Source organism: Muntiacus reevesi, chromosome 17 (assembly GCF_963930625.1).
Source record: "Muntiacus reevesi chromosome 17, mMunRee1.1, whole genome shotgun sequence".
NCBI classification, from domain to species: Eukaryota; Metazoa; Chordata; class Mammalia; order Artiodactyla; family Cervidae; genus Muntiacus; species Muntiacus reevesi.
The window spans coordinates 5,305,994-5,318,674 of record NC_089265.1 but is presented as its reverse complement, the minus strand read 5'-3'; the positions used below and the strand labels follow the sequence as shown (position 1 = coordinate 5,318,674).

Sequence of the window (12,681 nt, the reverse complement as noted above, 5' to 3'; positions counted from 1 at the left end):
TAGAACAAAGGAAGCTTTAGTAGATACTTTCTATTATAAACAAAATAGCCCATGGTTTCTGGTGAAATTCAATGTTTGCACCACCATTCAAATGCAAAATAAAGTGTCCGACATCTTGCGAATCCATGAATCGCAGCATGCCAGGCCTCCCTGTCCATCACCAACTCCCGGAGTTAACTCAAACTCATGTCCATCGAGTTGGTGATGCCATCCAGCCATCTCATCCTCTGCCATCCCCTTCTCCTCTTGCCCCCAATCCCTCCCAGCATCAGGGTCTTTTCCAATGAGTCAACTATATAGATTTCAGTATATAGATTTAGATAGGGCTTTGGGTGACATTACAACATACATGCCACTGCATTTTTTTCAGTCATTTAATGAATTACCTTTACAATTAAATTTTTATAAAATTCAAGGCCCAAAGAATTGGTATAGTACAAGACCGTGATTAAATGTGCAGACTATATAGATGGTGAGGCAGCTGTTAATTACTACCTGTCACCTCTGCAAGTTACTTAACATGTCTTAGTTTCAAGTGCAAAATGAAAATGAATGATATCTTTCACAAGGATTACTGTTAGAACTAAAGAAACTAATTCACATACAATGCTTAGCACAGTGCCAGCTTGTTGATTATAGATGCTATCAAGGGATACCATTAATTTTCACAGTACTTTGAGATTACATGTTTGCGACTATTTATAATTTAAGCTTACTTTATAGATTAAATGTCAATCCCTTAGCCATTACCTTTGTTACTGAAATCATCAATTAACACGATTTCTGCTAAGTATTTCCTTGGAGTCCTTTTAATTACACTGTGGACTGTTCTCATAAGGGTAGACCACCCTTCATTATGGAAGACAATGATGATGCTGGCTGTGAGGAGGTTTTCATCGTAATGCCAGTACTTGCATCTGCAAAAGGAACATTTCATCATATTTATTCAGAGATAATGTGCAATGCTTGGTTCCAAACTGACAATGACTATGTTTTCTGGTTGGATTAAATATTACTGACTTTAAGGTAAGTAAATGAAATCTGTTGTTCAGTCACTCAGTCCTGTCCAACTCTTTGAGAACCCCATGGAATGCAGCATGCTAGGCTTCCCTGTCCTCCACTATCTCTTGGAGTTTGCTCAAACTCATGTCCATTGATTTGGTGATGCCATCCTACCATCTCACCCTCTGTCAATCCCTTCTCCTGCGTTCAATCTTTTCCAGCATCAGGGTGTTTTCCAATGAGTTGGCTCTTCACATCAGGTGGCCAAAGTGGATGAAATATAACCTTTTATATTTTAAGAGAAACCCACAGTAGAAGAGAGAAACTGCTGTGAGATGAAGTTACTCATATTCAAGTTACTTCTTCACCAACCAGCACTTACTGTGACAAAGAGAACTTATTTGTGAATTTATGCTTCGTAGCTGGGGATGGTATTAAGGTTTGTTTTTCAGGTCTTTAAGCTCAGTTTATTTTCTGTTTTAAAACTCGAGTTTCTGGTGCAAGGGATTTATTTCACTTGCTGTGAATAAACCACTGTACAACTGTGTTTGAAAGCCGTCCTGTACTAATAGGGCTAAAGCGTTCAGAAAAAATTAAATGAACTGAACTTCAGGATACAGGAAGCATTCCAAAATTAACTGCTGGGTGAATAAACAAAGTTCTAATAGTGTTTAGAGTTATTAGATTGGCTAAAAGGACTTTAACTATTTTATACAAAATTGCTTGAAACAGCTGTAGCAGGAAGAATGTTGCCAGAAGCCTTTCTCTAATTGGAAGGAAACCCAAAACAGGGCCTGATAAAGACTTGGGGAACCAGGGGAGGTTCAGTGATTTTCACAGAACCATCACACACACACACACAGAGTCAACCCTCCATATCTGTGTGTTCTGCATCTGAAGAGTCAACCAACTGTGAATCAAAAATACTAGGGAAGAAATTCCAGAGTTCCAAAAAGCAAAACTTGAATTTGCCATGGCAACTATTTGATAGTGCTTGCCTTGTTTTTGTGTTTCGCTTAGTCCCTAGGTTGTGTCCCACTCTCTGTGACCCCATGGACTGCAGCACTCCAGGCTCCTCTGTCCATGGGATTCTATAGGCAAGAATACTGGAGTAGGTTGCCATTTCTTTCTCCAGGGGATCTTCCGAACCCAGAGATTGAATCCATGTCTCTTGCATGTCACCTGGGAAGCCCTACATTGTGTTAGATATTATAAATAATCAATTAAAAGTATACAGGAGAGTGTGTATAGGTTATATGTAAATACTAAGCTATTTTATATCAAGGACTTGAGTATCCACAAACTTTGGTATTCAAAGGGGTCTTGGAACCTATCTGCTGGTGGATAACAAGGTATAATCATGCTTATACTATGCATATACAAGCATATGTGTATACACATATATGTGTGTATGTACACACACACATACACTTTTTCTCATTGGTTATGGGAGAACAAGATAATAAGAATACTACAGGCCAATAAGAAAAATTTGAGACCCATGTTTTTTCTGCAGGAGTTAGTTTTCAAAACAAGCATCTGGTGCTAATTATCTTCCTCTTGATAAGTGGAAGGGAAAGAGTATTTTTTAATTCCAAAGCTTTCCATGAAGTAGTAAATAAGCTTATTCCCAAGGTTAAATTGAAAACCATAAAAGCAGTCCTGAACATTATCAGCTTGATAACCTACACCATCATTATCTAAAATAGGACCTGGCCCAATAGAGATGCAAACAACTTTATCTCCAGGTGTTTATGTCCCTTTCACACCTCTCAGTTGCCTGTGTTCTTTGTTGCTGTTCAGTCGTTCAGTGTCCAACTCTTTGCGACCTCATGGACTGCAGCACGCCAGGCTTCCCTGTCCTTCACCATCTCCTGTTCTTAAAAGGCTATTTTTACAGAAATGCAGACTGAGTCTGGAATCCATTTTTTTCGTACTTCTTACATCTGCATTTCCTTGTTGAAGGAGTAGAAAGTACATGGTATGTTCTGAGCTAGACACTAGCTCAGCATGGAGGAACACACATGCTCTCTGCTCTCAAGAAGCCCACGGTCCCACAGGATGGTGAGACATGAAACAAAAGTCTGAGTGTGTCATTGGGGAAACCATGGTGCATTTGACGGGTAGATCTCACCCAGTCTCAAGACAGGTGACCACAAAGGCGTCCTGGAGCCATGGGGTGAAGGTGAGACCAGAAGGATGATTTAAAAAGCACTGAGACCAAAGAAGTGGGGAGGAAAAGATAAAAGCACAGCAATGAATTGTGTGCACGTGATTCAGATAAAAACTGAGTAGATGGATGATCTATGTCTTTGGAAGGTAGAATTAAAATCTGAAAAATAGCAAAGAAGAAAATTTACAAGGAAGGGCATTTGCAGTCTAATAGCAAATACTAGTATATACTTACTATGTGTCAGACACTATCCCATGTGCTTTACTTTTATTGACTCATTTAACCTCACAACATCACTATGAGGTTAGTACTATTAATCTCCCCATTTCACAGATGAGATGACCGAGGCTCAGAGATGAATGGCTACTTAGTATCACTCAGAAAGTAACGAAGTCAGGACAGAATCTAGCCTGTCTCGGGTTTAACAGGAAATCTTGTTAAATGTAAAATAAAAGAAAAAAAAATTCTAGCTATACCTATCCATGAATGGTTAAGACGTGATTTAAGGTCTGAGAACTGATAATGACATTGAATATAATGTCAATACAAGGCACTCATTGAGCTTATTATGTGATAGGTGCTCTCTCCTCTCCCCCACTTCCCTGCCCTGTGCAGCCTTGAGATACCCAAGGAATGGGGTGGGAGGGCAAGACTCCCTTTGGCAACAAATTAAAGCAGGTTTTCCAAAGTTGGGAAGGGCCACACGCTCTTTCAGAATAACAAGTTAAAAAATACAGTAATGGCTGTACCAGCTTACATTCCCACAAACAGTGTTAAAGGGTTCCCTTCTCTCCACACCCTCTCCAGCATTTACTATTTGTGGATTTTTCGATGATAGCCTTTCTGATCGAAGTGAGGTGATATCTCACTGTAGTTTTGATTTGCATTTCTCTATTGGTACAGCCACTATGGAGAACAGTATAGAGGTTCTTTAGAAAACTAAAAATAGGGCTATCATATGACCCTGCAATCCCATTCCTGGGCATGAAAGTGGAAAGTGAAAGTGAAAGTCACATAGTGGTATCCGACTCTTTGCGACCCCATGGACTGTAGCCCACCAGGCTCCTCTGTCCATGGAATTCTCCAGGCCAGAATACTAGAGTGGGTAGCTGTTCCCTTCTCCAGGGGATCCGTTCCCAACTCAGGGATCAAACCCAGGTCTCCCACGTTGCAGGCAGATTCTTTACCATCTGAGCCACCAGGGAAACATATACACCCAGAGAAAAACATGGCCTGAAAATATACATGTACCCCAATGTTCATTGTAGCACTGTTTACAATGGCCAAGACATGGAAACAATCTAAATGTCCATCAACAGAGGAATGGATAAAGATGTGATGTGATGTATGTGTGTATGAATATTAGTCAGCCATTAAAAAGAATGAAATAAGGCCATCTGCAGCAACAGGGATGGACTCAGAAAGTGTCACGCTGAATAAAGTAAGTCAGACAGAGAAGGAGAATTATCATATGACATCCATCCCTTATTTGTGGAATCAAAAGAAATGATACAAATGAACTTACAAAACAGAAAGAGACTGACAGACTTAGAAAATGAGCTCATGGTTGCTGGGGGGAAGGGACAGTTAAGGACTTCGGGAAGGTCATGCTATATTTAAAACAGATAACCAACAAAAGCCTATTGCATAGTACCTGGAACTCTGCTCAATGTTATGTGGCAGCCTGGATGGGAGGAGGGTTTGTGGGAGAAAGGTTACATGTATATGTGTGGCTGAGTCCCTTCACTGCTCACCTGAAACTATCACAACATTGTTAATTGGCATTAAAAATAAATAAATAAATAAAAAGCAATATGAAAGGTATAAAGATGTTCCAAGTGTAGGAAACAGAAAAGTGTGCATAAATATATTTTTCATTCCCCTCCCGCCACCAACCCCCCCCCCCCCCCCAAAATAGTGTGGAGGACTGCAGATCTTGAAAGATGTGATGAGTGTTTCTGGACAGAAACTAACCCAGGCACGTATGTTTAATTTTGGATGAGTAGGGACAAAGATCTCCCCTCAAAAAAGAAAAAAAACTATAAATACAACACTCTGATAAGAGATTCAGGCAATAATTTTCTTTCTCTGAGTCTAACCACTAGGCTTAAAGAAGCAGAACCAGATGGGAAAGATACTGATTTTGATTTATATCAGATACTAGAACTAGTGAAAAATACTTACATCATGGGAGGAAATTTGGAATTTGCTGATTTCCATGGCAAAAGATGACAGCTTGGGGAAACAAGCCAGATGAGGACTTTGAATGGGAGACAGAGAGGAGGTGAAAACGTAGCGGGGATGAAGGAGGAGAGGAAGAGGACAGAGTGAAGATGAGAGGGAGTCCAGGCAGGACGCCTTCCCGTCCTAGCGACTCCTTGTGGAGACCGTCGGGAGGGGACATGCATTCCTACAGGACAGGGGGATGAGAGGTGGTTGAGTGAGTTGCCTGATTTCCCCATCTTCTCTCAACCATATACGGTTTGGAAATAACTCCGAAGATGTAAACTAGATTGTGTGGGAGCTCAATCGCTCAGTCGTATTTGACTCTTTGTGACCCATTATACTGCAGCCCACCAGGCTCCTCTGTCCATGGGATTCTCCAGGCAAGAATACTGGGGTGGAGGGCCATTTCCTTTTCCAGTGGATCTTCCTGACCCAGGGATCGAACCTGCATCTCCTGCATTGGCAGGTAGATTCTTTAGCACCAGTGCCACCTGGCGGCTCAGACAGTAAAGGATCTGCCTGCAATGTGGGAGACAACCTGGGTTCGACCCCTGGGTCGGGAAGATCTGCTTGAGAAGGAAGTGGCAAGCCACTCCAGTGTTCTTGCCTGGAGAATTTCATGGACAGAGGAGCCTGGCGGACTACAGTCCATGGGGCTGCAGAGTTGGACGCCACTGAGCAATTAACACACAGTGCCACCTAGGAAGCCCTCATAAACTAGCTTACCTGCCAGTAACAACAACTCTTGGTGTATATTTTTCCTATTTTCTTTGTCTTAAAAATTATACAAAGAACGATATTTTTTTCAAATATATCTCCTAAAGGGAAATAAAAACAAGTGAGATCTAATTAAACTTAAAAGCTTTGTGCAGCAAAGGAAACTATTAACAAATTGAAATATAACCTATTGAATAAGAGAATATATCAGCAAATTATATGAGTGGTAAAGGATTTATATCCAATATATATAAACAGCTCATGTAACTCTAAATCAAAAAACCTAACAATCCAACTGAAAAAATGGGCAGCAGAACTGAACAGATGTTTTTCCAAAGATGAGATGCAGATGATCAACCAGAGCATGAAAGATGCGTGACATCGCTGATCGTCAGGGAAACGCGAATGAAAACCACAGGAGACATTATCCAACCCCTGCGAGGCAGAGGAGCCCGGCCGGCCACTGTCCATAGGCTCACAGAGTCGGACACGACTGAAGCGACTTAGCACACCCAGTGTTCATAGCAGCATGTTTACAATTGCCAAGGTATGGAAATGACCTAACTGTCCGTAAACAGATGAATGGATAAAGAAGATGTGGGATATACATATACATGTATATGTATTCACCCAACGGAATACTACTCAGTCATAAAAAGAATGAAATTTTGCCATATGCAGCAACATGAATGGACTTTATGCTAACTGAAATAGGTCAGACAGAGAAAGACAAATACTTATGATATCACTTATATGTGGACTCTAAAAAAAATACAGCAAATTAATAAATAGAACAAAAAAGAAGCAGACTCGCAGATATAGAGAACAAACTAGTGGTTCCCAGTGGTTGGGGGGAGGGTCAATGGTGGGAGAGTGGGAGGAACAAACTATTGGGTGTAAGATAAACAGGCTCAAGGATGGATTGTGTAACATGGGGAATATAGCCAATACTTGGTAATAACTATAAATGGAAAGCAACCTCTAAAATTATATAAAACTCTTTTAAAGATGGAGAAAAAAATTACTAAAGCAATACAGAATTTGTTGCACAAAATCCAAACAAGACAGACATTTATAAAGTAAAGGTAAAAGTTCCCTCCTGTCCCTCTCCCCAGCTGTGTCAAATCTTACCTCCTAGAGGAAACCACTGTTACTAGTTGTGTTTATTTAGATGTCTTTATACTCACGCAGACATATAAACATATGTCTGTGTATATGTACAGATATATTCAGATGCGTATGTACAGACTCTTCTTCCATGTGAGTATGTCTATCTTGATGTCTAATTCTTGGCAGCTATTGCAGAACGTTCCATAGTGTGGCTGCTCTGTCACCTATGTGAACTTCCCCTTATGGACAGACATTTCAGTTGGCTCTACAGTGACAGTGGTCTCTCTTAACATGTCAATCTCTACGCCCTTGCCTGGGAATCTTTCCTACAAAAGGCTCCAGACTGTACGCTTAGTGAGGACAGGAACGTCATCTGTTTTGCTCACCCCCTTCTAGCATAGAGCAGCTGCTCCATAAATATTTATCAAATTGCTTTGTGGATATTTTTGAAATGCCTCTGGATGTGTTTTCTCCTCTGAGTAATGTCCACTCTCCACCCCACAGTGCTCCTATTTTGAGGCACTTTCAAGAATAAGTCAATCCATATGGCAGGTGGGGGTGGGAAAGAAAGGGGAGGCAGACGCTCCTCCAGTGGGAGGTTGAGAATCTGGAGGAAAGCAGGTGGCAGGACAGAATAAAAGCAGATGGATACTGGACAGAGTAAAAGCAGATGACAACTCACTGACATATACACTGTTGTTACTATGCATAAAATAGATAACTAATGAGAACCTACTGTATAGCACAGGAAGTCTGCCCAATGCTCTGTGGCGACCCAGATGGGAAGGAAATTCAAGTAAGAGGGGATATATGTATAGGACTCATTGGAAAAGACCCTGATGCTGGGAAAGACTGAGGGCAAGAGGAGGAGGGGGTGACAGAGGATGAGATGGTTGGATGGCATCACCAACTCAAAGGCCATGAATCTGAGCAAACTCTGGGAGATAGTGAAGGACAGGGAAGCCTGGCGTGCTGCAGTCCATGGGGTTGCACAGACACAACTTAGCAACTGAACAACAGCAATATATACGTGTAGCTGACCTGCTCTGCTGAATGGCAGAAACTAACACATTGTGAAGCAATTATACTCCAATTTTAAAAAAGCAGATGGCAGGAGGGGCTTGAGCCTAGCTTCTGTTTTTGAACTTTAGGGGAGAGGCCAGGCGGGGAGGCTGCAGTGTAGGACAGAAATGATGCTGGGGATAGTCGGGCAGCAGGGAGCTAGGTAGTCCCTTCCCACCTCCTGTTTGCAGTCTTCTAGCCTCTAGATGGAGCCAGAGAGCACAGATGTTTCCACCTGCTGGCAGCACAGTTAAGATCCAGGGCTTCCAGGAGCCACCACATAAGGGGTAAGATGTGCAGGTAAGTGACAGGGTGTTGGACTTAAGCCAGGCCTGGTCCTGGGGCTCAGAGGGCCTTTGTACCCACGAGAGCCCTTGTGGAGATGAGTGAGCGCCCACAGTGGGGAAGCTTGAGGAGGGACGCTGGGGCAGGCAGGTGAGGAAGTTTAGTACATCTGGGAGTGGACGGCAGAGATGGAGGGTACAGGGGCCAACACCACTTGGACACGGTACCCTCTGGTCGCTGGATGCTACAGGAGAAAGGGCGACCCCTTGGAGCACAGGAGCAGCTGGAGAGGGTCTACACTGCGGGCCGTCAGGTCCTGTCCCGGGAGACCTTCCAGCCCCCACAGACTGAGTGACCTTTAATCACAAGCCTTCGGTTGCCCCCGTGAGCCTGAAGGCAGGCTCAGGACAAAGCTCAGCTCTTTGGGCGGCTCTGCTGACTTCCCGCTGGGAGAGGAAGATGCTGGGAAGGATGCAGAGAGTCAGAGACGGGGACGATGCAGGGCCTGGACCAGGAGACAGAGCTGGAAGCAGCAGCCTGTGCTGAAGTCCTACTGTCTGTTCTGCAGCATCTCTCTCACTTTACTGGCACAGAATCACGGTAAGTTTTAAGAGGAAGGAGGACCAATGGAAACACGAGGCCACGCTGAAAAGGGAGTGTTCTGTGATAGACTCACGAGTGATTTCTCCTTTCTGGCACTGTTTTCCAAGAGACCTTAATGGCCCTGTGATGTCCAGGGCATCATGCTCCAGGGTGAGTTATCACAGACCTGCTCTGGCCACACATGCTCACGTTCAGATCCCTGGTTTGCAGGGATTCAAGCTGCAGTTTTCTGTTTTTTAATTTATTTTACTGAAGTATAGTTGATTTACACTGTTGTGTTCATGTCTACTGTACAGTAAAGTGATTCAGATTTATATGCGTGCGTGGTAAGTCTCTCATTCATGTCTGACTCTTTGCGACCCTATGGGCAGTAGCCTGCCAGACTCCTCTGTCCATGGGATTCTCCAGGCAAGAATACTGGAGTGGGTTGCTGTGCCCTCCTCCAGGGGACCTTCTCGACCCAGGAATTGAACCTGCATCTTGTGCGTTTCCTGCATTGCTGGTGGATTCTTTACTGCTGAACCACCAGGGAATATGAAAGGTATCTTTTTCACATCCTTTTCCATTATGGTTTATCACAGGATATTCAATATAGTTCCCTGTGCTATACAGTAGGACTTTGTTTACCCTGTAGTGTTTTTCTTAAAGTAATTTTACAGAATATTTCCAAGACAGCTCTGTGGGCCAAGTGCTTGTATCAGAAGATAGAAATGAAGAATTTTCTTTCTTCCTTTTTTTTTGTTTTTTGCCACTTCTGCATGACATGTGGGATCTTAGTCCCCCTGACCAGGGATTGAACCCACCCCCCTGAATTGGAAGCACAGAGTCTTAACTCCTGGATTCCAGGGAAGTCCCCAGAATGAAGAATTTTCATAGTGACTTTTCTGTAACTTAAAAAGTCAAAAATAGATTTCATAACAGAAAATGACATGCCTATTAGCAATTTTCTTCTGTTTTACACTGTCCCAGCTAGATTTTTTTTTTTAACATCTGCAGTTTCATATAAAGCCTTTATGTATTTAGGCTTCATCAATAAATAATATCTAATTCAGCCGACTATGAAAAACTGGTTACAGCTGGAAGGTTGCTTGGCCAGCCTGAGATCTGAGCATCCTGCTGGTTTTGAAAGCTGCCTGCTTCCACTTTCACAATAGGGATTGCTGAACAGACCAGGTTCAGACTCGGGGCCCTCCCCCCCCCCCCAGATGTCTGGGAATACAAGGAACACAGCTGTTCGTTGGCTCCTCTGATCTCACCCCGATGTAAGCTAGTCCCTTCTTGATAATATATTCTTTCTTTTCACTGGGCACATAAAATTGAAGCACGATAAATTATTTTGTATTTCATCATTTTCTCTACGTCCATTGTCGTGAAGTTTGTATCCCTCTCCTCAATTATTAGAAAACTCTAGGAGGGTCTCATTACTTTTCCTCAATGGTCTTATTACTCAGGCTTCCCTTGAAGATTAAAATTAAGTCAGTACTACACTGCTATATTTAAAATGGATAATCAACAAGGACCTTCTGTATATAGGACAGGGAACTCTGTTCAATGTCATGTGGCAGCCTGGATAGGAGGGGAGTTTGGGGGAAAATGGATACATGTATTAATATGTGTATGACTGAATATGTGGTCTTCTCCAGCACCACAATTTGAAAGCATCAATTCTTCAGTGCTCAGCCTTCTTTATGGTCCAACTCTCACAACCGTACATGACTACTGGAAAAATCATAGCTTTGACTATATGAACCTTTGTTGACAAACTGATGTCTCTGCTTTTGAATACGCTCTCTGGGTTTGTCACAGCTTTCCTTCCCAGATGCAAGTGTCTTTTGATTTCATGGCTGGGAGGCAAGAAACCAGAATGGTCAGAAGGCAGGGTTGATGGGTGGCTGCAGCTCAGCACGCCTGTAACCTCTATCAAGTTCACGCCCCCAGTCAGTTCAATCTAAATTAAAAAGCACAGTCTGGCCACGTGTGCAAGCTTTTAAGACAAGTTCCCTGGTTCCAACTGGGCAGTTGCATCTCAGCTTCATTTTTCTGGGGCTGAGAGTTGAGGGGCTCAGATTTATCTCCTGTCCAAGTGACAACGTATTGGAAGAAAGGGGGAAATTCTTAGTAGAGCAGAATGAGTTGGACCAGAAATTCTGTAGTTCATCATGGCTGATTCCTAAGAGAGGAAGTTATAAAATACCATAGCTCTATGTATCTCCCATAACAAACAGCAAGACCACCACCTACAAAGAGCCACGGCTGTATGTATCTCATGTAACAAACGGCAAGGCCTCCTGTGAGCTCTGGCTCTCTGAAAAGCCTGTATCTGTCCTATTTCCACTTCCTCTACCCTCCTCTGGCAGGCAGTTTCCCGGCTTCCCTGCAGGCAGTGGGGGACAGCTGTCCAGGCCTCACTCACGACTGTTCAGTGGCCAGTGACCCTCAGACAGTCATAGTGCGGCTGGAATTCCTATCTCCAAAGAGCCAGAGGTCTCCTGAGGTTACATCACCCTGGGGCCCTGCAGCGACTTGGGATGGTGCCCACAGACCCTGGGGTGGAGACCATGGAGGACGCTCCGAGAACGCCTACATCTCTGCTGTGCTGTCCCACCAATGCTCTGGCTTATTTAGCATCCTGACAAGCAAGCAAGGGTGAAGGGCGTGCTCTCCACTCAGAGGGGCTCTTGGGAAGACAAGGATCTCACAGGTGGCAGGTGCCAGGGTGACTCCAAGGATCTCACAGGTGCCAGGGTGACTGTCCCTATGTGGAGGACACCAAGGAGGGGGCAGCAGGACCTCAGGTTTCGGGAGCACTGGCTGGGGGGCCTGCAGGGAGGAGTCCACGAAGATTCTTTTTCAAAAGAGCTGGGAAGAATTTGAGGGAGCTAAAATCCTAGCGCCGTGGATCATGTTTGAGCCAAATAAGTGGCATTTTTCCTCTTAGTGACCATGATTTCACTTCATCCCAGGCTGGGGAAATGCATTTCTACCAGGCTGCATGGTACATACACGGTCACACCTGAACAGTCCTCTGGGGGCTGCACTAAGGTTACACGATTTGCTCAAAGTCACAGCTGATGACAAGTCAAGATTTAGATGAGAATGGTTTCACTTGAAGATTATTTCCCCTAAACCATAGATTTACCAGGAAATACTCCCCAACATCAGGCTTCCCTGGCAGCTCAGATGGTAAAGAATCTGCCTCCAACGTGGAAGGCCTGGGTTCGATCTCCTGGTTGGGGAGATCTCCTGGGGGAGGACATGGCAACCCACTCCAGTATTCTTGCTTGGGAAATCCCATGGACAGAGGAGTCAGGCAGGCTATAGTCCATGAGGTCACAAAGAGTTGGACATGACTGAGCAACTAACACACACACACATAACCAACATATGCTTAAAAACAAACAGGAAAATGAATTTCTATTTTCGCTCAACACCCAGGGGATACAGGGTGGTGAACAGACGGTGGCACTCACTTGTGTGGATCAATTTCTGCCTGATTTCAGGGC

The 12,681-nt window shown here is 43.7% G+C and overlaps 1 protein-coding gene across 2 annotated transcripts in view; it reads right to left on the bottom strand.

Annotated features, from left to right (window-relative positions):
* The window catches only part of GALNT7 (polypeptide N-acetylgalactosaminyltransferase 7), a 132,925-nt gene that overhangs the window by 25,462 nt on the left and 94,782 nt on the right, over window positions 1–12,681 (bottom strand). For both annotated transcript variants that reach the window (XM_065908159.1, XM_065908157.1), the window contains exon 3: window positions 751–917. In XM_065908159.1, the coding sequence (XP_065764231.1) occupies window positions 751–917 (167 nt within the window). The remainder of the gene's footprint in view (window positions 1–750; window positions 918–12,681) is intronic.